The 27413-nt window shown below is 42.3% G+C and overlaps 1 protein-coding gene across 3 annotated transcripts in view; it reads left to right on the top strand.

The window, feature by feature from the left end:
• Positions 1-27413, top strand: part of EFL1 (elongation factor like GTPase 1) — a 381827-nt gene that overhangs the window by 343727 nt on the left and 10687 nt on the right. For 2 of the 3 annotated variants that reach the window (XM_077263620.1, XM_077263621.1), the window contains exon 19: positions 9861-10045. In XM_077263620.1, the coding sequence (XP_077119735.1) occupies positions 9861-10045 (185 nt within the window). Of the gene's footprint in view, positions 1-9860; positions 10046-16851; positions 17316-27413 lie in introns of those variants that run through there. The other variant, XM_077263622.1, reaches the window with a different exon arrangement.

Genomic DNA, 27413 nt, shown 5'->3' with positions numbered 1-27413 from the left:
AAAGCGGCTCGCTGGTAAACATATGATCTGATAAATCATTTCTGAACCGAGAGAGAATTCTCTGACCTATTGATGTCTGGAATTCTTATGTGACTTGCAGTTTCAAATCAACTCCATATGTACTGGCTTAATGCTTTTATTATTGGGCCTTGCACAATAGTGCTGATCTCAAGCTCTTGTCTTAGAAAAGTATATGTAATTCTCTTGCTTCATTAGTCTATAATGATTTATGTAAGGTGTATATATATATATATATATATATATATATATATATATATATATATATATATATATATATATATATATATATATATATATATATATATATATATACAGTCATGGCCAAAAGTATTCACACCCCTGCAATTCCGTCAGATAATACTCAGTTTCTTCCTGAAAATGATTGCAAACACAAATTCTCTGGTATTATTATCTTCATTTAATTTGTCTTAAATGAAAAAAACACAAAAAGAATTGTTCTAAAGCCAAATTGAATATAATTCCACACCAAACATAAAAAAGGGGGTGGACAAAAGTATTGGCACTGTTCGAAAAATCATGTGATGCTTCTCTAATTTGTGTAATTAACGGCACCTGTAACTTACCTGTGGCACCTAACAGGTGTTGGCAATAACTAAATCACACTTGCAACCAGTTGACATGGATTAAAGTTGACTCAACCTCTGTCCTGTGTCCTTGTGTGTACCACATTGAGCATGGAGAAAAGAAAGAAGACCAAAGAACTGTCTGAGGACTTGAGAAACCAAATTGTGAGGAAGCATGAGCAATCTCAAGGCTACAAGTCCATCTCCAAAGACCTGAATGTTCCTGTGTCTACCGAGCGCAGTGTCATCAAGAAGTTTAAAGCCCATGGCACTGTGGCTAACCTTCCTAGGTGTGGACGGAAAAGAAAAATTGACAAGAGATTTCAACGCAAGATTGTGCGGATGTTGATTAAAGAACCTTGACTAACATCCTAACAAGTTCAAGCTGCCCTGCAGTCCGAGGGTACAACAGTGTCAACCCGTACTATCCGTCGGCGTCTGAATGAAAAGGGACTGTATGGTAGGAGACCCAGGAAGACCCCACTTCTTACCCCGAGACATAAAAAAGCCAGGCTGGAGTTTGCCAAAACTTACCTGAAAAAGCCTAAAACATTTTGGAAGAATGTTCTCTGGTCAGATGAGACAAAAGTAGAGCTTTTTGGGCAAAGTCATCAACATACAGTTTACAGGAGAAAAAAAGAGGCATTCAAAGAAAAGAACACGGTCCCTAAAGTCAAACATGGTGGAGGTTCCCTGATGTTTTGGGGTTGCTTTGCTGCCTCTGGCACTGGACTGCTTGACTGTGTGCATGGCATTATGAAGTCTGAAGACTACCAACAAATTTTGCAGCATAATGTAGGGCCCAGTGTGAGAAAGCTGGGTCTCCCTCAGAGGTCATGGGTCTTCCAGCAGGACAATGACCCAAAACACACTTCAAAAAGCACTAGAAAATGGTTTGAGAGAAAGCACTGGAGACTTCTAAGGTGGCCAGCAATGAGTTCAGACCTGAATCCCATAGAACACCTGTGGAGAGATCTAAAAATGGCAGTTTGGAGAAGGCACCCTTCAAATATCAGGGACCTGGAGCAGTTTGCCAAAGAAGAATGGTATAAAATTCCAGCAGAGCATTGTAAGAAACTCATTGATGGTTACCGGAAGCGGTTGGTCGCAGTTATTTTGGCTAAAGGTTGTGCAACCAAGTATTAGGCTGAGGGTGCCAATACTTTTGTCTGGCCCATTTTTGAAGTTTTGTGTGAAATGATCAATGTTTTGCTTTTTGCTTCATTCTCTTTTGTGTTTTTTCATTTAAGACAAATTAAATGAAGATGATAATACCAAAGAATTTGTGTTTACAATCATTTTCAGGAAGAAACTGAGTATTATCTGACAGAATTGCAGGGGTGTGAATACTTTTGGCCATGACTGTATATACATATATACACAGCGGGTACAGAAAGCTAATTTGCTGTAAATTCAAAAAAGTTCATTTTTTTTCTCATTAATGTACATTCTGCACCCCATCCTGACTGAAAAAAGAAAACAGAAATGTAGAAATTTTTGCAAATTTATTAAAAAAGAAAGTCTGAAATATCACATGGTCATAAGTATTCAGACCATTTGCTCAATAGAAGCGCTCTTTTGAGCTAGTACAGCCATGAGTTTTTCACACCTTGATTTGGGGTTCCTCGGCCATTCTTCCTTGCAGATCCTCTGCAGTTCCATCAGGTTGGATGGTGAACGTTGGTGGACAGCCATTTTCAGTTCACTACAGAGATTCTTAATTGGGTTTAGGTCAGGGCTCTGGCTGGGCCAGTCAAGAATGGTCACAGAGTTGTTCTGAAGCCACTCCTTTGATATTTTAGCTGTGTGCTTAGGGTCATTGTGGATTGTATTGGGCAGGTGATTAGCAGTGCCTGGTTTTCTCCACACCTACCGCTTAGAATTATCACCAAAAAGGTCTATCTTCATCTCATCAGACCAGAGAATCTTATTTCTCATAGTCTGGGAGTCCTTCATGTGTTTTTTAGTGCTCTGGACCTCAGACTTGGGAGAAGGTTCACCTTCCAACAAGACAATGACCCTAAGTACACAGCTAAAATGACAAAGGAGTGGCTTCAGACCAACTCTGTGACCATTCTTGACTGGCCCAGCCAGAGCCCTTACGTAAACCCAATTGAGCATCTCTGGAGAGACCCGAAAATGACTATCCACCAACGTTCACCATCCAACCAGATGGAACTGCAGAGGATCCTCAAAGGAGAATGGCAGAGGATCCCCAAATCCATGTGTGAAAAACTTGTTGCATCACTCCCAAGAAGACTCATGGCTGTACTAGCTCAAAAGGTGTTTCTACTCAATACTGAGCAACGGGTCTGAATACTTATGACCATGTGATATTTCAGTTTGTTTTTTTTAATAAATTTGCAAACATTTCTATATTTCTGTTTTTTTTCAGTCAAGATGGGGTGCAGAGTGTACAATAATGTGAAAAAAATAACTTTTTTTAATTTACCAAATGGCTGCAATGAAACAGAGTGAAACATTTAAAGGGGTCTGAATACTTTCCGTACCCACTGGAGATATAGATATATATATATATATATATATATATATATATATATATATATATATATATATATATATATATATATATATATATTATAAAATACCACATCCTAGGTATCACTGAATGAAATATTCCAGTTGCAAATCCTTATTCATCACATAGTGGAATTTGTTGAGAGCAATAAAATATTATCAATGTAAATCAAAATATCCCATAGACGTCTGGATTTGGAATGACACTCAAAATCAAAGTCTAAAATCAAATTACAGGCTGATCAAATTTCAGTGTAAATGCCTTAAGAGAAGGAAATTATATTCAGTAGAGTAAATGCTGGAGGTACAGTAGCATGAGGTGGTATCTTACAACCCACAGAAGTTGCTCAGGTAGTGCAGCTCATCCAGGATGGCACATCAGTGCGAGCTGTGGCAACAAGTGTAGCTTTGTCTGTCTGTCTACTCTCAGTGCATTCCACTATGTAATGAAGAAAGATTTGCAATTGTGATATTTTATTCAGTGATATCTAGGATATGGTAATTTAGTATTCCTTTTTTTTGTTAGCAGTGTATATCTTATAGGACACTTCCCTTTACAGTAACAAATAGTTTGGTCCATTTTCTCATGTTATCCCTTGTAAAAGTGAAAACAATGGGACTAAAGCAACATTTTATATGAAAAAATACATTTTTGTTTAATTCAACTTGAAAATTGCAAATTTTGAAACCTTTCCTCCAAAATTCTGATGTTTTCACAAAAAATGCAAACCATGTTGACCTAAATTTACCACTTACATAAAGTACAATGTGTCATGAAAAACACAATATCAGAATCACTGAGATATGTTGAAGCTTTCCAGAGTTATTACCACTAGTGATGAGCAAGTGTGCTCGTTACTCCGGTTTTCTGAGCATGCTCGGGTGCTCTCCAAGTATCTTGGGCATGCTCGTAGATTGTTTGTGTCCCCGCATCTGCATGATCTGCCGCTGCTAGACAGCCTGAGCACATGCAGGGACTGCCTGTTCAGTGGAGAATCCCTACATGTATTCAGGCTGTCTAGCAGCTATATAATACATATAGATTTAAAAAATTTTGCTTGGTCAGGAAGATCAAATTTGGCTCGGTCCCTTAGGGGTTAACAGATAGTGGTAATGAATCCGTGTTCTTTGTTATGACCCCAATGGCAGAGGGTCTCAGGAATCAATACCAAGTCTGCAAACACAAAAAAACAGCTCATAGGGCAATGGTAACTGGGCTGACCATATATCTAATCCTAGCACCACAAATAGAAGTAGCCGGGGAACGTGCCTACGTTGGTTCTAGACGTCTCGCGCCAGCCGGAGAACTAACTAACCCTAGAAGGGAAAAGAAAGACCTGTCTTGCCTCCAGAGAAAAGACCCCAAAAGTTGGATACAAGCCCCCAACAAATAACGGTGAGGTAAGAGGAAAAGACAAACATAAGAATGAGCTAGGTATTTAGCAAAGAGAGGCCCACTAGCTAATAGCAGAATATAGTAAGATGACTTATATGGTCAGCAAAAACCCTATTAAAATATCCACGCTGGATATTCAAGAACCCCCGAACCGTCTAACGGCCGGGGGGAGAACACCAGCCCCCTAGAGCTTCCAGCAAGGTCAGAAATCACATTTAGTACAAGCTGGACAAAAATAGTAGCAAAGCAAGTAACTCAAAAAACAAAGAAGCAAGACTTAGCTTAATTTTGCAAGAGCCAGGACCAGCAGACAGGAGCAACAGAAGGATCTGATTACAACGATGCCAGGCACTGGACTAAGGATCCAGGAAGTTAATATAGCGACACCCCTGGACTAACGACCCAGGTGAGTGCCAAACAGAAAAAAGACAATCCCAGAGTCATACCACTAGTGACCACAAGAGGGAGCCAAAAAGTCTAATTCACAACAGTACCCCCCCCTTAAGGAGGGGTCACCGAACCCTCACCAAGACCACCAGGGCGATCAGGATGAGCAGCGTGAAAGACACGAACTAAATCGGCCGCATGCACATCAGAGGCAACCACCCAGGAATTATCCTCCTGACCATAGCCCTTCCACTTGACCAGATACTGAAGCCTCCGCCTGGAGAGACGAGAATCCAAGATCTTCTCCACCACGTACTCCAACGCCCTCAACCAACACCGGAGCAGGAGGCTCAGCAGAAGGAACCACAGGTACAACGTACCGCCGCAACAAAGACCTATGGAACACGTTGTGAATGGCAAACGACACAGGAAGATCCAAGCGAAAGGACACAGGATTAAGGATTTCCAATATCTTGTAAGGACCGATGAAGCGAGGCTTAAATTTAGGAGAGGAGACCTTCATAGGAACAAATCGAGAAGACAGCCATACCAAATCCCCAACACGAAGTCGGGGACCCACACCGCGGCGGCGGTTGGCAAAACGCTGAGCCTTCTCTTGTGACAACTTCAAGTTGTCCACCACATGATTCCAGATCTGCTGCAACCTATCCACCACAGAATCTACCCCAGGACAGTCAGAAGGCTCCACATGTCCCGAGGAAAAACGAGGATGGAAACCAGAGTTGCAGAAAAATGGCGAAACCAATGTAGCGGAACTAGCCCGATTATTAAGGGCAAACTCAGCCAACGGCAAGAAGGTCACCCAATCATCCTGATCCGCAGAAACAAAACACCTCAAATAAGCCTCCAGAGTCTGATTAGTTCGCTCCGTTTGTCCATTAGTCTGAGGATGAAAGGCAGACGAAAACGACAACTCAATGCCCATCCTAGCACAAAAGGATCGCCAGAACCTGGAAACAAACTGGGATCCTATGTCAGACACAATATTCTCAGGAATGAAGTGTAATCGAACCACATTCTGAAAGAACACAGGAACCAGATCGGAAGAGGAAGGCAGCTTAGGCAAAGGTACCAAATGGACCATCTTAGAAAAGCGATCACATACCACCCAGATGACAGACATGCCCTGAGACACCGGAAGATCTGAAATGAAATCCATGGAAATGTGTGTCCAAGGCCTCTTCGGGACAGGCAAGGGCAAGAGCAACCCGCTGGCACGCGAACAGCAAGGCTTAGCTCGAGCACAAGTCCCACAGGACTGCACAAATGACCGCACATCCCGTGACAAGGAAGGCCACCAAAAGGACCTAGCCACCAGATCTCTGGTGCCAAAAATTCCCGGATGCCCTGCCAACACCGAGGAATGAACCTCGGAAATGACTCTGCTGGTCCACTTATCAGGAACAAACAGTCTGTCAGGTGGACAAGAGTCAGGTCTACCAGCCTGAAATCTCTGCAACACACGTCGCAAATCCGGAGAAATGGCTGACAAGATAACTCCCTCTTTAAGAATACCAACTGGTTCTGCGACTCCCGGAGAGTCAGGCACAAAGCTCCTTGAAAGAGCATCAGCCTTCACATTCTTCGAACCTGGTAAATATGAGACCACAAAGTCAAAACGGGAGAAAAACAATGACCAGCGGGCCTGTCTAGGATTCAGGCGTTTAGCAGACTCGAGATACATCAGATTTTTGTGATCAGTCAAGACCACCACACGATGCTTAGCACCCTCGAGCCAATGACGCCACTCCTCAAATGCCCACTTCATGGCCAACAACTCCCGATTGCCAACATCATAATTCCGCTCAGCAGGCGAAAACTTCCTCGAGAAAAAGGCACAAGGTCTCATCACAGAGCAACCAGGGCCTCTCTGCGACAAAACGGCCCCTGCCCCAATCTCAGAAGTATCCACTTCAACCTGAAAGGGAAGTGAGACATCAGGCTGGCACAAAACAGGCGCCGAAGTAAACCGGCGCTTCAACTCCTGGAAAGCCTCCACGGCTGCAGGAGCCCAGTTAGCAACATCAGAACCTTTCTTGGTCATATCCGTCAAAGGTTTAGCAATGCTAGAAAAATTAGCAATAAAACGACGGTAGAAGTTAGCAAAACCCAAGAACTTCTGAAGACTCTTAACTGACGTGGGTTGAGTCCAATCATGAATAGCACGGACCTTGACTGGGTCCATCTCCACCGCAGAAGGGGAAAAAATAAACCCCAAAAAGGGAACCTTCTGTACTCCAAAGAGACACTTTGAGCCCTTAACAAATAAAGCATTCTCCCGCAAAACCTGAAACACCATCCTGACCTGCTCTACATGCGAGTCCCAGTCATCAGAAAAAAACAGAATATCATCCAGATAAACGATCATAAATTTATCCAGATACTTCCAGAAAATATCATGCATAAAGGACTGAAACACTGAAGGAGCATTAGAGAGCCCAAAAGGCATCACCAAGTACTCAAAATGACCTTCGGGCGTATTAAACGCGGTTTTCCATTCATCTCCTCGCTTAATGCGCACAGGGTTGTACGCACCACGAAGATCTATCTTGGTGAACCACTTGGCACCTTTAATTCGGGCAAACAAGTCTGATAACAGAGGCAAAGGATACTGAAATTTAACAGTGATTTTATTCAAAAGCCGATAGTCAATACAAGGTCTCAAAGATCCGTCCTTCTTGGCCACAAAAAAAAATCCCGCACCAAGAGGGGAAGAGGAAGGACGGATATGCCCCTTCTCCAGAGATTCCTTGATATACGAACGCATTGCGGTATGCTCAGGTACAGACAGATTAAATAGTCTTCCCTTAGGAAATTTGCTACCTGGAATCAAATCTATGGCACAGTCACAGTCCCTATGAGGAGGCAGAACACTGGACCTGGACTCGCTGAACACATCCTGATAATCAGACAAATACTCAGGAACTTCCGAAGGAGTAGAGGAAGCAATAGACACCGGCGGGGAATCACCATGAATACCCTGACAGCCCCAACTTGACACAGACATTGCCATCCAATCCAAGACTGGATTATGAGTCTGTAACCATGGCAAACCCAAAACGACCAAATCATGCATTTTATGCAGAACAAGAAAACTAATCACCTCCCGATGTTCAGGAGTCATGCACATGGTTACCTGTGTCCAAAACTGCGGTTTATTTTCCGCCAATGGCGTAGCATCAATACCCCTCAGAGGGATAGGATTAACCAACGGCTCAAGAACAAAACCACAGCGCTTGGCAAATGACAGATCCATAAGACTCAGGGCAGCACCTGAATCCACAAACGCCATAACAGGGTAAGAGGACAATGAGCAACAGAAGGATCTGATTACAACGATGCCAGGCACTGGACTAAGGATCCAGGAAGTTAATATAGCGACACCCCTGGACTAACGACCCAGGTGAGTGCCAAACAGAAAAAAGACAATCCCAGAGTCATACCACTAGTGACCACAAGAGGGAGCCAAAAAGTCTAATTCACAACAGTTCTTTAAAGAGATGAGCTTGTATGATGAGAAGTAATGTTCTCACATGCTATAAATGATGGAGATGAGCAATAAAATTCAAACTACCTTGTTCCACTGTCCAGTTCTGTCCTTCGTGGCAGCCAGAACAGGACAGCGATCACCTTTCTTCCTCGCATCCTGGGTTCTTTTTTTGCCTAATTAGGCACAACATGGGATTATTTGATTTCTATAAATGCTGGCAGCCTGTGGTCCTGGTGTCCTGTATGGTTGAGGAGCCCCTCGGTAACAAAATTCCTTTAATGTACAGTAGATAATACATTATTCTATATAGACTCATCATAAGGTTCACAAAAATTGTTTGATTTCACCCTGTCTAGGCAATAGGTGCTCTTTAAAGATGAATGGAAGTTTGTGCTTGCCATAAAAGTCTGTGAATAATCGTATATATTTCTGATATATTCATTTGTGATATGTTATCACACCCACAAAGGATTGTTTCTGGAGATCAAAAGCCTTGTGAAGTATGTAGACAGCCTGTTTTTATTAAGATTTTTTAAAGTTCTCCTTACATGTTTACACCAGCTCTGAATCCAAAAACTGACTGCAGAGGAGATGCTGTCCTTTCTGCCGGTAGCATAAATTTACAGTGTGGCATCCTAGTGACATCATCAGCAATCCATTATCATTTTTGGAATTTACAATATGTTCTACGTACATTACTGTATGCAGTAAATAGCTCTCTTGGACTGGTGCATTTACCGATACATTGAAAATCCATATGAAAAAGATTGCATAATCATGATATTAAAATGAGCATTTCAACATTTGATCTATAGAGTGAGAGAGCTCCTCAGTCCTAGTGTATTCAATCTTCGTCCATACACTCAGCCAGCCTAACTGATAGCTGCAGCTTGTACGGAGCAGTGCGAGATCTCAGCAGGGAGGAGGAACACTGATTTATTGTTAATCAGTGTAGGTGGACAGAGAATTCCATAAACTTTCATAAAGTATTATTCTGACACACATTGGGTCTAAGAAATCTATTTAATAATGTATACAATTTGTTCGGTGGCAGATCCCCTTTAACAACTTAGTGACTGGCAGTTGAACCATTACTAATGTTGTTGGCAGAAATAGTAAATTGTGTAGTGTTCTCGTGTAGATTACAGCACTGTTTATTTGTGTATTCATTATAACAGAGATTAATCACCACCAATAAGTCACACTACTAATTGGCAATTGAAGCATAAATTAAAAATGAATGCAAGTCAGTTTTGCAGAATTGTTTGGATTCACATAATTTGTATGATCGCTTTAAAAAATAATCCAGGAGCTTGGCTTGCTGGGTGGGTTATTTCTTCATTCCTCATGGCATTCATTATGATGGTGTTTTTAGGGCAACGCTCTTGGCTCACAGTTTTCTGTCTTTTGAACATTTTTGCAGGTCGTGTGTATGGTGTCCTGTCTAAGAGAGAAGGTCGCGTCTTGTTGGAGGAGATGAAAGAAGGAACAGACATGTTCATTATTAAGGCAGTGTTACCCGTGGCCGAAAGCTTTGGCTTTGCTGATGAAATCAGAAAGAGGACAAGTGGCCTGGCCAGCCCCCAGCTGGTGTTCAGTCACTGGGAGGTAAACACATTATTCCTTCTGAATAGTCGTCCCATCAAATGAGACCATCGGAGAAAATGTGGCAGATGGGTACCCCTCTGTAATTCATTCACGTTAATATTTCATGTGATTTTCTGCCCATAGACTTAGGAAAGAATGCAAATATTGTTTCTGCATCCGTTTAATTGTCACATACATCAGATGAGACGGGGGGCGCTATTGTGAGAGAATTTCACTGCTATGCAGTTAGTAATGACCAGATGGCAAACACTTGTCTGTCCATGAAGGATCACATATATTTACAGGTTAATTGGTAGAACTAACTATATTGCTAATATAAAGGTGGAGCAACTTGACGGTTAACTCGTCACCTACAATAATGCAGGAAGCTTGATATTTTCAATTGCAAGTGATGTCATAAATATCAAGTTAATGTTTGCTACATGTGTACAGAACTTTGTTTTATCAACATAAAAGCAGCCGCTCTATTTCCAGTGATTGCTGCGGGTAACACCAGTGGTTTTTATTTGGAATATTGGTAAATAATTCCCCCTGATGGTGCGTCCATATGGGAGCCAAATGCAGTGAATTTCCCAATCAGATGTGCGTACAAATTGCGGTATACATTACCAGCCATGTGGATAAGATTTAAACAAAAAAATTTTTTTGCACGTGGAAATTGGCCTGCGGGGCAGATTTTAAAATATTCCGCAAGTAAAATTATGATTTTCTCCAGTGGGACAGGAAGCAGTCAGGTGACTGGAATTCAGGGTCATTGGACTTGCCATTGATGATGTCCCTTTCCTGGGAACTGACCGCTGCAGCCAATCACAAGTGTCACTCATCAGATGACCAAAGAGTGGGATGGTATTGCTTCCTGTCTTGCTAGAGATGACCATAGCACCCTGCATTGGAGGTGGTGGGTAAGAATAAGACTAGGATCAGGGAACTTACATTGGTGGCACCACTCCAGCACTGAAATAAACATTTAGTGCTGGATTGGTGCTTTAAAGCCGCCCAACCCCTTTAAACAATTGCATTTTGATGCAGATTTGCTGCAGATTTTTCTTTGCTTCTGCACCAACCTAGATACTCAAAGAATTATACGTACCCGAGATAATAGTGCTTTGTAAACTAAGAGAAGCTTTTGGATTATATACTGTAAATATTTGCTAATTCAATCAAAAAAGTATCCCACTGCCATGTGTATTTTTAATCACTATTTTGTCTCTGAGCAAGTAATTGACATGCACCTTATTTGTAGCTCTATTGGAGTGGGGTATAGTCTTACATGTCATTACTTTGTCCTACAAATGAGTCCACGTTACAGAAGTACTGATGCAGATATGTGCCCGGTTAGGTGTTCTTCTCATTAAGGTAACAGCTGATCGTGCCTCGCAGGCACACGCCAGATGTTGGGTGTCTGGAGCCAAGTAGGATTTCAGGAGAGAGGAAACACTGAAATTTTAAGACACATTACTGCCCAGTGGGAATTATGAAGGGCTGGGAAAGAGAAGAAAACAAAGAACCCATATTAAATACTGAGTGCAATTATGTAAACTCCTCTAATAATTTCCTTTTAAAAATGATTCATCGGCCATTTATTGATCTTCAGGGTTGAAGAAAAAATAGTATTTCCAGTGATCACACACAATGCTTTCACTGGATGTAATAATAAATAAATAATCTTTATTTTTATATAGCGCTAACATATTCCGCAGCGCTTTACAGTTTGCACACATTATCATCGCTGTCTCACAATCTAAATTCCCTATCAGTATGTCTTTTGAAATGTGGGAGGAAACCAGAGTGTCCGGAGGAAACCCATGCAAACACGGGGAGAACATACAAAGTCCTTGCAGATGTTGTCCTTGTATGTTCTTCCCGTGTTTGCGTGGGTTGGATATTTTATGTGTCCAGCAGAAGGGCAGTATCCTAAAATTTGGATAAACTTTGAGTACTCCTGAGATAACATTTTGCAAGTACCAGTCCAAAATAGGGTTCCCCAACTGGTGTCCAATTTAAAAATATCAGCACATATGATAGTGCCACACCTACGCATACTGTCACACAAAACACGGCCTTGGAGGTCTTGGATATAGTTTACAATGCCCAGGAACTGTCTCTATTCTCATGCTCTGTAACTTACTATCTGCCCTTTTTGAGTGGCCTTTCCTTTTCATCAGCATTCTGCCAGCACTATAGGTGAAGAAACTTCCTGTCCGTCTTGTTCTGCCCTTGCATTATCTAATGGCTTGCTTGCTTTGAACGTAAAGCCCACCTCTCTCTTATGCCTTTATGCAGTTGGACAGATAGACAAGACAAAGACACACCTCCACTTCCCATAACCCATCTTGGCAACTCAGCTGCTCCAGACCGATCACACTTGACAACAGTCAGTGGAAGGCAAGTTAGAGAGAATGGGCATATCTAATGGCCGCTCTTTGAGGGGAAAAATTTGCAGCAGTTGTCTAAAAGTAAAGTGGCTATTTAACAGTGAGCAGGAATATAAGTTAACATGATGGAGGCAGATGTGAAAAGTAGGGAAATTAAACATTTCATTTACAAGAATATAAATATATATGTGTATGGTCTTATAGTGTATAGCTGGGCAGTGTATGGGCTTCACTGTATGTTTTGCTGGTTCCTCCTCCTCTCATCTTCCCCTTACTGTTGGGGTTCCTCAAGGCTCAGTCCTAGGCCCCTCCTCTTCTCTTTGTATACTGCCTATTGGACAAACAATCAGTAGATTTGGGTTCCAGTACCATCTCTATGCTGACGACACCCAATTATACACCTCCTCTCCTGATATCACGCCTGCCTTTTTAGAAAACACCAGTGATTGTCTTACCAATGTCTCTAACATCATGTCCTCCCTCTATCTGAAACTGAACCTGTCATCATACATCCGACATCCAATCACTGGCTCGCTCTTGTTATCTGCACCTCAAAAACATTTCTAGATTTTGACTCTTTCTCACTTTCGACTTACTGTTTCTCTTATTTATTCTCATCTGGACTATTCTAATTCTCTACTAATCGGCCTCCCTCTTACCAAACTCTCTCTCTCTCCAATCTGTCCTGAATGCTGCAGCCAGGATCATATTCCTCACCAGTCATTACATCGATGCCTCTGCCTTGTGCCAGTCATAGCACTGTTACCCATCCACTCCAGAATTCAATATAAACTTATCACTCTCACCCACAAAGTACTCCATGGTTCAGCACCACCTTACATCTCCTCCCTCATATGTCTACCACCCTACCCGTGCCCTCCGTTCTGCTAATGAGCTGAGGTTAGCATCCTCAATAATCAGAACCTCCCACTCCCGTCTCCAAAACTTTTCACATGCTGCGCCAATTCTTTGGAATGCACTACCTAGGTTAATATGATTAATCCCCAATCCCCACAGTTTTAAGCGTGTCCTAAAAACGAACTTGTTCAGACTGGCCTACCACCTCAACACATTAACCCCTTTCTGCCAGCTGACGGAATAGTACGTCAGCTGGCAGAACCCCCGCTTTGAGGTGGGCTCCGGCGGTGAGCCCACCTCAAAGCCGCGACATGTCAGCTGTTTTGTACAGCTGACATGTGCGCGCAATGAGTGCGAGCGGAATCGCGATCCGCCCGTGCCCATTAACTAGTTAAATGCCGCTGTCAAACGCTGACGGCGGTATTTAGCTAGCGCTCCCGGCCGCGCGGCCGGTAATTCTCGCACCGCTGACCCCCGTCACATGATCGGGGGTCATCGGTGCATTGTCATAACAACCAGAGGTCTCCTTGAGACCTCTATGGTTGTTGATGGCCGATTGCTTTGAGCGCCACCCTGTGGTCGGCGTTCAAAGCAACCCTGCATTTCTGCTACATAGAGCTGATCTGTGCTTCACCTCTATGTAGCAGAGGCGATCTAGTTGTGCATGCTCCTAGCCGCCTATGGAGGCTATTGAAGCATGCCAAAATTAAAAAAAAAAAAAAGTGTTTAAAAATATAAAAAAAATATATAAAAGTTCAAATCCATCCCCCTTTCGCCCCAATCAAAATAAAACAATAAAAATAAAATCAAACCTACACATATTTGGTATCGCCGCGTTCAGAATCGCCTGATCTATCAATAAAAACAAAGCATTAACCTGATCGCTAAATGGCGTAGCGAGAAAAAAAATCAAAATGCCAAAATTACGTTTTTTTGGTCGCCGCAACATTGCATTAAAATGCAATAACAGGCGATCAAAAGAACGTATCTACACCAAAATGCGATCATTAAAATCGCCAGCTCAGCATGCAAAAAATAAGCCCTCACCTGACCCCAGATCACGAAAATTGGAGACGCTACAGGTATCGGAAAGTGGCGCAATTTTTTTTTTTTTTTAAGCAAACTTTGAAATTTTTTTTACCACTTAGATAAAAGAGAACCTAGACATGTTTGGTGTCTATGAACTAGTAATGACCTGGAGAAGCATTTGGTGAACCTAGCAAAAAAGCCAAACAAAAAACTAGTGTGAGATTGCACTTTTTTTGCAATTTCATCGCACTTGGAATTTTTTTTTCTGTTTTCTGTTACGCGGCATAGTAAAGCCAATGGTATCGTTCAAAAGTACATCTCATCCCGCAAAAAATAAGCCCTCACATGGCCATATTGACGGAAAAATAAAAAAGTTATGGTCTTATAATGTACAGCTGGGCAGTGTATGGTCTTATAATGTACAGCTGGGCAGTGTATGGTCTTATAATGTACAGCTAGGCAGTGTATGGTCTTATAATGTACAGCTGGGCAGTGTATGGTCTTATAATGTACATCTGGGCATTGTATGGTCTTATAATGTACAGCTGGGCAGTGTATGGTCTTATAATGTACATCTGGGCAGTGTATGGTCTTATAATGTACAGCTGGGCAGTGTATGGTCTTATAATGTACATCTGGGCAGTGTATGGTCTTATAATGTACAGCTGGGCAGTGTATGGTCTTATAATGTACAGCTGGGCAGTGTATGGTCTTATAATGTGTAGCTGGGCAGTGTATGGTCTTATAATGTGTAGCTGGGCAGTGTATGGTCTTATAATGTACATCTGGGCAGTGTATGGTCTTATAATGTACAGCTGGGCAGTGTATGGTCTTATAATGTACAGCTGGGCAGTGTATGGTCTTATAATGTGTAGCTGGGCAGTGTATGGTCTTATAATGTGTAGCTGGGCAGTGTATGGTCTTATAATGTACATCTGGGCATTGTATGGTCTTATAATGTACAGCTGGGCAGTGTATGGTCTTATAATGTACATCTGGGCAGTGTATGGTCTTATAATGTACAGCTGGGCAGTGTATGGTCTTATAATGTACATCTGGGCAGTGTATGGTCTTATAATGTACAGCTGGGCAGTGTATGGTCTTATAATGTACAGCTGGGCAGTGTATGGTCTTATAATGTGTAGCTGGGCAGTGTATGGTCTTATAATGTGTAGCTGGGCAGTGTATGGTCTTATAATGTGTAGCTGGGCAGTGTATGGTCTTATAATGTACAGCTGGGCAGTGTATATTCTTATAATGTACAGCTGGGCAGTGTATGGTCTTATAATGTACAGCTGGGCAGTGTATGGTCTTATAATGTGTAGCTGGGCAGTGTATGGTCTTATAATGTGTAGCTGGGCAGTGTATGGTCTTATAATGTGTAGCTGGGCAGTGTATGGTCTTATAATGTACAGCTGGGCAGTGTATGGTCTTATAATGTACAGCTGGGCAGTGTATGGTCTTATAATGTACATCTGGGCAGTGTATGGTCTTATAATGTACATCTGGGCAGTGTATGGTCTTATAATGTACAGCTGGGCAGTGTATGGTCTTATAATGTACAGCTGGGCAGTGTATGGTCTTATAATGTACAGCTGGGCAGTGTATGGTCTTATAATGTACATCTGGGCAGTGTATGGTCTTATAATGTACAGCTGGGCAGTGTATGGTCTTATAATGTACAGCTGGGCAGTGTATGGTCTTATAATGTACAGCTGGGCATTGTATGGTCTTATAATGTACAGCTGGGCAGTGTATGGTCTTATAATGTGTAGCTGGGCAGTGTATGGTCTTATAATGTACAGCTGGGCATTGTATGGTCTTATAATGTACAGCTGGGCAGTGTATGGTCTTATAATGTACAGCTGGGCAGTGTATGGTCTTATAATGTACAGCTGGGCAGTGTATATTCTTATAATGTACAGCTGGGCAGTGTACGGTCTTATAATGGACAGCTGGGCAGTGTATGGTCTTATAATGTACAGCTGGGCAGTGTACTTTTTTTTTCTTACTACCAGATTGTATTTTATACAGCACAGATTTGTGATAAATCTACATCCTTCTGTAATAATCAGTCCAGTCTGAGAAGTCAGAAATATTTATAGCCCTAGAGGTTACGGCTATGCTCGGTATTTGTTTTCTTATATATATATTAAAATGGATCTCATCTGTCATTAAACTTGTCCTCTGTGACACCTGACATTTCAGAGACTAATGTATTTCCTTAATAAAATGCTTCATATTGTGTTTGCCAGTCTGTATCCCAGAATGCATTTGTCTTCTTGGTGTAGTATCATATTATCCTCTCTGTGCCTGAGAAAGAAAGCAGCTTTCTTTGTGACGGAGAAGGAGACTGGTACATGGCTTTGGAAATCGTAATGCCGGCAGTTTATCAGTCTCACTTAGGAAGAATAAATAAAATACAGCGGGATTACTAAGGGTTTTATGTAGACCTGGTCCCCGAGCGGTTGTGTACTAAGCATCTCTTGGCTGTGTAATGGTGTTGACAAATGCAGAACGGCTGACATGTATTTCATTTATTAGCTCCGTTACAATTGAAAGCCCTCCACAATTTTCCCTGAAAAGCCGGCATTGGAGGCAGATGGATTGCAGGCGTTGACAAGTGCCGGTGTATGGTAATCCGGGGACAGGATTGCACGGATGTCAGAAGCGTCATGTAAAGGCTATCTTTCCTTGGAGCTCCACTTTTCCCTGGTGTAAACGTTATGACATTTCTCTAATTAACTGAAAGCGCTTTGATTTGGAAATCGCTCCTTGAGAAGTCCCTCACTTCTGGACTTCAGCAATTCAAATCTCCCAATTTGTTCCACTTCTATGACTTCTCTCTCCAAGGCCGGGTTCATGGCAGCAAGTCGCTGGCCAGTGGGCTTCACAGTCGTGATCGCAGTAATACGGTAAATTCTGCGGAGATGGCTGGCAGCACTCAGCAATGTCATATGGACAATCAAGAAAGTATTCGCCAGTTACAGTACAGCTCCACTCCAGAAGTTACGCTTGTGTATTTACATAGATATCCTGGAAATCCATTTGTTTAATGCCACGTCCCCATTAAAATGTATTTTAAGCAGTGTACATGGGCACAGCCATAAAGTGTGTTGGTAAAATGGTAATGAATATTAATGAAAAATGTAGCACAAGTGCTGTATATAGTAAATTAAAACACAAAGGGTTTGTCCAGGACTATGTTTTTCTTTATACTTAAAATCTAAAAGGCAGGCAATTGCTAACTACCTACCTGTTCTAGCCAGCACAGTACAGTCATTGACCGCTCCTGCCTCCAATTCAGCTGCTCCACATCAATAGATCAACTCTCCCTCTTCCACTCTGCTCTGTTGACGGGGCGTGAATGCCGACATCATGTTGATTGACAGCCCGCTCTCCACAGTTAGGCAGCAGGGAGTCGCCTGTCAATCATGTTGACGTTGGCAGTTACACCCTGCCAACCGGGCAGAGTGGAAGAGAAGCTGCTGCTTTGTCTGTGTGACATCAGCGAAAACCTCTGGGTTACTGGCAGGAGCGGTCAGTGTCTACTCTGTGCCTGAGGAGATCAGCGCCAAGCACAACAGACAGGTAGGTAGGCAGCAGCGGCCTTCATGTTAGCTCTTAGGCCAAAAGTTAATGAATAAAATATATATATATTATAGTCACTGCTATTTTTAAGCAGTGGTGCCATCCTAAAACACATTGTCAGTACAATCTTATGTACACTAGAACTGACTACAGGCCATGGATTAACATCTTCTTTGTGTCTTCACTTTTCCTTTGCTATTATCCTGAGGTGACTTTCTTTTGTGCTATTTTTGTTATAATTCCTGATCATTATTACATCGTTCTGCATTGTTTGTCTGCTGTGCTAGCCTTAGTGAAATAGTGATGGCCATGGCATGTGGCATAAATGTAAATGGCCTTCAGAACACACTTGAGCATGAACACATTATATACCTGATGGCTGAACAGCTATTTCTTCCAATCCCCCTCCTCATACAAGCTGGCTTCGCTTGGTCAGGCATGCATGTGTTGAGTATGGGGAGAGGGGCATAAGCCGATGACAGACACTTCTGGCAGTAGTTTATCTCCAGGGAGAATAGTAGGATTGAGATTGTTGAAATCCAACTACCTGATCATTCTCCACCCCGACATGTGCTGTCTTTGCCAAGTTTGGAGGTCCCCGTACACATAAGATCATGGGTCAATCCGGTCAAAATCGGTGGGTTTGGCCTGCTAAAGTGGGAATATAAAGACTGGAAATTCTGACACTAATTGAGTTTTGTGTATTCAGTTACTGCTCGCTGTAAAGGACATTCCCAGTTAGATGGATCTGCCTAGTAATTGTCTTTTTCAGTTGCTGCACAGGCTGTGCAGACAGCCACATAATGAGTTTGTCCTGGCTGCGGTCCCTAGCCTGCTGCAAGCCTGTCCTATAACACAAAGAGTGCTTAGAGCTTGGTGTGACAGCAGGCTTCACCTCACACCCCACCAATCCTTGGTTACCCAACCTGAAGACTTCGAGAAGTTCAGGGAGTAGTAAGAAAAGGGCTTGTGTTCTCAGAAGATAACTAGGCGTGTGCATTTCAGAAGTTTGCATTTCAATTGCAAAGACCATGTGGAAATGATTAAGTATATGGATGTGTGAAGACCTCATTGGCACTGCTGCTCCCTGCTATTACTGAAACCCGAGCCCTTGTAAAGGGAAGCAGCTTACTCTATGCCGAAGTATGCTTTCTGATGTTATGCATGTGCAGGGAAACCTATGGGCCTGGGCTGATCAGGACACAGTTTCATTTCTTTCCACTATAATGCGCTCCCTAACACAATCAATAGACTCTTCTAGAACAGGATTTAGTTTGGCCATCTTACATTGAGCCAAAAACAACTCCCACTTTTACAGATCAGCATAATTTTTGGTGAATTTAGTTCAGTATATATAAAGTTCAGATAAACTTTATGACAGATAACATTTTTGGCCTACAGACTGGATTTGGTGAGCAATTCAAGGATGGGTGAAGGCGAACCTTGTTGCCATAGGTAGTGAATCCGAATATGTATCCGAATATGTGCACTCACGCTATTATAGTCTATGTGAAATATGGGCCATGTCCAGATTGTGGCCAGAAAGCTGTGTTCTCCTTTACTTCAAGATCCCTCACCCCTTCATGCTTTGGGTGGTGTGCCTTCTCTTTTTATGGTATCTCTTCACTGCAGAGTTATACCAAGGTCAAAAAGGGCATGTTCTCCAGCAACAAAAGAAAGAAGTTAAAACTTAGGCCTCTTTCACACTTCCATCTTTCTTTTTCCGTCACAATGCATCATTTTGTGAAAAAAGCGGATCCAGCAAATGTTTCTGTATTATAGAATCATAGAATGGTAGAGTTGGAAGGGACCTCCAGGGTCATCTGGTCCAACCCCCTGCTCAAAGCAGGATTCACTAAATCATCCCAGACAGATGTCTGTCCAGCCTCTGTTTGAAGACTTCCATTGAAGGAGAACTCACCACCTCTCATGGCAGCCTGTTCCACTCATTGATCACCCTAACTGTCAAAAAGTTTTTTCTAATATCTAATCTGTGTCTCCTCCCATTCTGTTTCATCCCATTGTTTCTAGTCTTTCCTTGTGCAAACGAGAATAAAGATGATTCTTCTAGAATGTGACAGCCCTTGAGATATTTAGCGACGGATTGTGACAGATAGCCTCATGTTTCATCCGTCGTGCACTGAATCCGTCGTAAAATTGCTGTCCGATGGGCAGGGACAACGCACAGAGGAACGTTTTTTCTGTACGTCAGAAAATCGCTCAGCGACGGATTCTGCGCTGCCCGTCTGGCTATAATGGAAGCCTATGCATGCAGGATCCGTCGCTGACTGTAAAAAGCAGGAATACAGCGACGGATGCTGTTTTTTCAAACTGAGCATAAGCGGAACAATTTCCCGTCAGGGAAATTCTTTTCCGCTCTCTCTCTTTTTACTATTGATGCTGCCTATGCTATGATATAATGTTAAAAATAATTAAAATTAAAAATCGTGATATTCTTACCTTCCGGCGTCCCCAGGAGCTTTTTTCCGCTGCGAAAACGCATACACAACACAACCCTTCCCGATGCTCCCTGCAGCTCCCATTCCCAGTGATGCCTTGTGAAATGACCCGATGACGTAGCAGTCTCACGAGAATGCTACGTCATCACAGGTCATGGCTCGCAAAGCATTACTGGGAACGGGAGCTGCCGGCAGCATCGCGAGCATCGGGAAGGCTACGGGTGACGCCAGAAGGTAAGAATATCACGATTTTTTTATTTATTTTTTATTATTTTTAACCTGGATTGTGTTGTGTATGCGTTTTTGCAGCGGAAAAACGCAGCAAAGACGCATACACAACATGTGCACATAGCCTTGATGGATCCGTCAAGAAAACGGACCCAGTGCACCCGTTTTTTACAATCTGCACTGGATCCGTCTTTTTAACATTTTGACGGATTGTGACTGATTGTAAAAAGTGTCAGAGGCCTTAGCTTTTAATCTTGTAGGATTTAAAAAAATGGCAGAATGGGCTCTATGTATAAAAAAAATATCCTTACACATATCCGTGCACCACACCCAGACCACAGGCTGTCTGCCCTGGAGGTATCCTGGGATACTTTTCTCTAAGGCTTCTTTCACACTTGCGTCGGTACGGGGCCGTCGCAAAGCGTTGGCCAGACGTACGTTGTGCAAATTCGGCACAACGTGGGCAGCGGATGCAGTTTTTCAGCGCATCCGCTGCCCATTCTAAGTTCCGGGGAGGAGGGGACGGAGTTCCGGCTGTGCATGCGCGGTAGGAAATGGCGGATACGACGTACAAAAAAACGTTACATTGAAGGTTTTTTCGTGCCGACGGTCCGCCAAAACATGACGCATCCAGTGCACGATGGACGGCAATACAAGTCTATGGGGAAAAAAACGCATCCTGCGGGCACATTTGCAGGATCCATTTTTTCCCCAAAACGACGCATTGCGACAGATCTACCACGATGCAAGTGTGAAAGAGGCATAACACAGGAGTTGTGAGCTGAATTGACACTTTTTTGTACTTACCTAGGTAGGCTTTCAGTCTACTGCCATAGTCCGTTAGCTAAATATCCCGAGCAAGGCAACATGGCACCACCATGGGCACCCAAGGATAATGACTCCCCCCACTATGCCACTTCTCTATTTGCACTCCTGCTCCTACACAAGGGATGTAGAAGATAATTTTCCAAGGCACTGTGGCAATAGATCTGAATTTCTCCTTTGTACATAAGTAAACGTGTCCTACAGTCACTCCTATGGTGGGCTGTCATACGCCATTACATGACTCGGTATATCAGGAGAGTGCTGTTTTCTCATCTACCTAGGCAAATATTGAGGTCAGAGAATATATAAGGTGGAATATTGTGTTTTCTTGCTGCCCAGATACTGTGCCACATGGCGTGCTTCACCCCCCTGTATCCAGCACACGAGCACCATCCCCGAATGCAATCCATTCTTTTTATATTTCAAAACCAGATGGATGGAAAAACCTGGATTAAAGGAAATTCAGATATAAAAACAAAGAAAATCCATAGGCAACTTAAAAGGAGCTTAGCGTTACCAAAAAGACATGCATTTCTCAAATAATTATTTCCAAAAGAGCTGCCTAGTTCTTTGTGCGGCAGCTGATAAAAGACAAGCATTGAAATGTATTAATTCCAAACGTGTGTCTCCAAAGGTACACAGCCGAAAACCCCTAAAGGAGACGCAGCATCACACAATTCTTTTCATGTCCTCTTAATATCTGCAACTGCAGAAGGCCTTTGTATAGAAACCTTTAATTGCTCCAAAAATAACACTTGGGGACCAGAAAAAAAACTGCCCAAGAAATTCTCCAATTATACAATGAAAGGTACTTTCATCAGACCACAAAGTAACATTTTTGTGGCTGCAGGATTCATAGGCAGAGGAGTGTGATTGATGGGCTTGTCTGTGAACAAATACTATAGGGGGAATTTACACACCGGTCTTAAGAATCCGCCAGCTGGAATAAGGAGGGCCTCCAAATATATTGGGTGCACTGCTGTCACTCCGTGCACCAGGAAATCCAATAGTTTTGTTCTATATTTTATGCTAATTTCTGTCGCCGTTGGAAGTCATAACCCTTCCGGTCGTGAGTAACGGAAGAAGGTAAAACGTAGTATGCAAGTATGATGTGCACCAAAATTTTCAATTATTTTAGTCCAAAAAATATAACTGGAATGAAAATCATCCATATATGTGTCATCCAGATACAGTAACTATCGATCTATCTTTTTTTGTGTCTGAATGTGTGTCTATTATCCAAATACAGCAACTGTCTACATCTCGGAGAATGGGACTCCGGGACTAGTGACGCATAAAACAGACTGTTTATTTGCCCATGTGTCGTTACGACGTTTCGGCTCACAAAAACAAACTGAGCCTTTCTCTCCAGTTTATTTTTGTGAGCTGAAGCATCGTTACCCGTGGGCAAATAAACAGTCTGATTTCTGCTTCTCATGTCCTGGAGTGACGCCTTCTCTTTATTTAAAAAAAAAAATCTTTAAGTGAATGTGACGGCGGATGTATGGGGTTTACACCCGGCATTTGGGATAATGCTGCCACACTTTGGTCTATCTGTCCGGCAGCCGATCTTATCTGTCAGTCTATGTATCTATTGATCTGCCTGCATCATCAGTTTATCTATAGATCTAACGTATCTATCAATCCATCATAGTTTCTGTATGTGGACTATCTGTGTCATCCTTCTATTAGAGTTCTTCATAAATCTTCCCCTTTATCTTTTACATTCTCTAGATTTGTATTGTTTGTGACTGTCTTTTGACAAGTTTATGAGAATAATATCGATTGTTGTATTCAATAAATTGTTGAATTGATCCAGTCACATCCATCATCTTCCCGTTTTAGCTACTCGTCTATGTATCGTATATTGTTTCTCTGCCGTGTATTTCATATTTACCTATTTCTGCCTTAGATGTATGTAGAGTATCCTTTTCCATCTAGGTATCTGGCTGTCTGCATCACATGCCATATCTCCTTATTCCTCTATTCCAGCTCTATCCGTGTATAGCATATTTATGTATCGAATATCTTCTCGATTTATCGCATGTCTATTGCTGATCTTTTTTCTGGATGTATCTCATCATGCCCATCGATATTTCTGTATTCCGGAACATCGCAGTGTAATCGTTGTGTGCTAGCGTGTAACTAAGCACATTGTCGTTTTCTTACATTTCTTGTTTTTTTTTAGCTGTTTATTATGTGTTTTATATTGAATGTTTTGTTTTATTATGCTCACCAAATAAGCGAGCAGTGTTCTTGATGCCGGTAACCAGTTAATGCCGGCGTGAGTCTGCTTACTAGAAAGACCACCCAGTATATGTTGGGTTATGATAACCAGTTTCCCTCCTCTGTGTGCCGGGAGAAGACAAAGGTTTATTGTGGCTGTGCCCCCGGCATGTGCGCAGTCAGGGATCAGACAGGTCCTCTGGTTCTAAATGGTTAACGAATGTGGCGGTGTCTGGGGAATGTGTGCATGGTAGACATAGGCTGGTGCATTACCAATGCTTGTGCTGTATCATGTATCCGCAGCAGATGCATTGTGACAGATTTCCCTTTGGAGGAGCCTGGTGTTTTCACTCAGCAGGAAAAAAAAAGATTTGGATAGATGTCTACTTACTGCTAAGATTCCCTCCATCTGTCCTGCACTTAATGGTACCTGTCTGTCCACCAGAGACTTGGGGGCTCCTTGCCAGCTTCCTAATTTAGCTCTGAGTAATTTGTCATTTTTTTGCTGTATATCACACAGATAAGAGTGGGAAGCTTTTCTCATCAATCAATCCCACTTAGAGATGGGAGCGGCATTGATTGCTCATTTAGCTTATTTTTATTGGTAATTTGCCATTTGTGCCAATTCTCATGGGAGGTGCATACTATATGCAGAATTAACCTGTTAGATTATTTCAGTAGGATGCTTCAGCACGCAGCAGACAAAGGATCACACTAGGGCGGGAGCTTATGCCGTGTTATTTTCTATAGCCAAGGAGGCTTGCTGCATAATTACATAATGTATGTTCAATGTGTGCAGAATGCAACCGCAGAGCTCATACTGTGGAATTGAAGAACGTTTTAATCTGGCCGCATTACATCAGTATGAACTTCCTTACAACGTGATAAAAAGACCTTTGTTTTCATGGAAGGCAGGAGCAAGAGTAATGATGTGGAAGTCTGCTGTCCATTATACATGTATTCTACCCGAGCAGCGCGGCTGGAGCAGGGAACAATTGACTAATACAAAGTCATTTATCCTATAGGCGCAGGTCCTGCTAGGTGCAGATTGCTATTCAAGGCCCCCAAATATACCAAATGGCAGTTATAAATAGGAGATGCTGTTGGTTGTCTAAAATGCCTATTATGTCTGCATTTTTGCTTTTATTGTTTTAGAAACATTTTAATTCTGTGCTTCCTTCTTTCCCATATAGAGGGAATGTTTATCTACATATTTTGTTCATAAATGTAGGATACTGTACTTCTGAAGCCTACATTCACACTTCTGTTCGGACTCACTGTTTGGCTGTGCATTTTTGAGAAATGGAATTAATGTCCAAAATGGATCTGTTGCATAAATGATTTAGAACAGATAAAAGCAGAGCATGCAGAAGCTTAGAACTTTTTCTTCCATTCTAAAAGCTGAACCTGAGCCTGACTGAATCCAGGCAGAGCCCATAATTATCAGTGAGGCCTTTCAGCCTCCGTTGGCATCAGTTTTGGACATTAATTCAGTTTAATCAGTGTCGCAGTGGGGTTCCAAGGGGCCCACCAGTAACCACTTCAGGGGCCCCACTTTTCAGCTACATGCAGATGTGACATTATCCTCAATCACAAATTTATATAACAGTGAACAGGGTAGATTGATAAATGAATAAGATGCCGCCTTTGTCTGTACAGAGTGATTCAAGTATCTAGTGCCAAGTACAGCTCATATAAAAGGGTGGTGGCCACCCTTGCAAGGGGCCCTCCGGAGGATTCTCCTTTTCTCCTGTGGGCCAGTCCAAGCCTGAGTTTAATCAATGATCAATATAATATAGATGTGGGAGGTTTGCTGGGCTATAATATTAATTGTCATAAAACAGAGGTGACGATGTTACGTGGCCCCTTCAGACCGCTGTGGGTATCGAGATTCCCATGTCAGTTTACTGCTGGCTCATTAAAATACTTGGGAATACTGGTGGCAAGATAAATTATACAAAACCAATATTAATTCATATCTCGGAAACTTAGAATACACCTTAGCCAAATGGAAGGATTTTAGCTTGTCATACCTAGGCAGAACCAATGTAATTAAAATGACAGGATTTCCACCTCTTCCATACTCTAACAATCTATTTAGCTCCTAAAGAAGAGAAGCTGATCAATTATTTGTACCACTCATTTGTCTGGGAGTTAAAAAATCCCCATATAGCCTTTAAATGACTCCATCAGCTGAAAGGAAATGGGGGATAAACTTCCCTGATATTAGACACTATAACCTAGCATTCCTATTTGGGGTGGTGGTGGACTGACTGGGAGGGACGTCCTGTTATGCCCAATATGACCTGGAGTGCTATCTCACCCCAGGGCTGGCTCTCCCTGCCCTCTTACACCTCCCTTATACTGAACTGCCGGATGAAGTAAGAGTTAACCCCCTCCTGATGTCTACATGGAAGGCATGGCAGAGAATACTCCGGCAATAATGGCTCTCTCCTTGGGTGTCCCTAATTCTTCCACTCATTGGTAACCCCCACTTTCAAAGTGGTCATTCTCACCCCATCTTCTATCAATGGCACTCTCAGGTTATAACATCTATTAATCGCCTAGTCCACCTCGAGGAACGCCAAATATACTCAATAGAGGAGTTGCAATGTAAATAGATTGGTATCAAGGGCAGCTACTATTAGGATAAACACCTATAAGTGATATCTCTGGGAGAACCGCTACATAGAGACATTTCTGGGTGTTGGGGGTCTACTTCAGTGTCGATGGGTCCTGAGTTTAAAGTCAAGTACCAATACTGGGTGTCCGATATGTTAAAAATATACATGTTTCTGACATACCTGTTGGAAGAAGGTTCTGATCATCTATGATTCACTATTTATGAACTATATTGAGAACCAAATCATTACAAATAGGTCAGTTCACTTAAATGCAGTGAAATCATTAGTGCACATACTGGATATTGCACAGTGGAAATATTCCATCATGAGTAACTTGTTGATATACCTTGTCCTGTGGCCCTGAAACTCCATTCCAAGACTCTTGAGTCCTCAAACACAGGGTCACAAAGTTTAGGGCTCTACACATTTCTCATACCTGTTCAATTCACCAAGTCTAAAGATTGAATGGACTCACGCCAGAATGCTAGTAGAGCCACCAGCTTATTGAAATAAAAATTGATCTCCTAATCCAGTTTGTTCCCCAATTAACGGGAATCTGTGAACAGGATTCCTGCTCCCTAACTATTTTCACATGTATCTCTTTCACAGACAAGTCCAGCAATGCCTTTATATAGCTAGACCATTCCTCCATTACTGAAATCAGTGTTTGAATTGATATGTATATTAGGCTGAAGAGCTCTGTGTAGATCTGAAGCCTCTGTCACTCCATCTCTATTCCCCACATAGCACCACCTACTTGTTCTTAGCTGACAGCTTCTTTGCTGTGTGACTTCAGGCCAAGGAGTCATCAGTCAAGCAGTAGTTGAATAAAGTAAACATGGCCTTTCTGGTCTAATGGCAAAACAAACAAAAAAATAAAGTTTAATAGAGTCATGTTTCCTGCATGATTCATCTGCAGGTAACACTCAAAGTCCTCAGCTCCTCCTGGAGCCACGTCTGGAGACTTTCCTCTCCAAACACACAACAAAGAAAAAAAAAACAGTGGCTCAACATTTAACTCCCCAGCCACTGCCTTGAGGTGGAGATATGGTGAGTAGGCATCCCGCCCATCTCTGACCTATTCACCTAAAAAACCCATCACTCATCATGGCTGATTAACCCCTTCAACACATAGCATGCAGGAGAGAAACTG

Source organism: Ranitomeya variabilis, chromosome 5, assembly GCF_051348905.1.
Source record: "Ranitomeya variabilis isolate aRanVar5 chromosome 5, aRanVar5.hap1, whole genome shotgun sequence".
NCBI lineage: Eukaryota > Metazoa > Chordata > Amphibia > Anura > Dendrobatidae > Ranitomeya > Ranitomeya variabilis.
The sequence above is the reverse complement of the archived record's forward strand: the minus strand, read 5'-3'. Positions and strand labels throughout refer to the sequence as shown.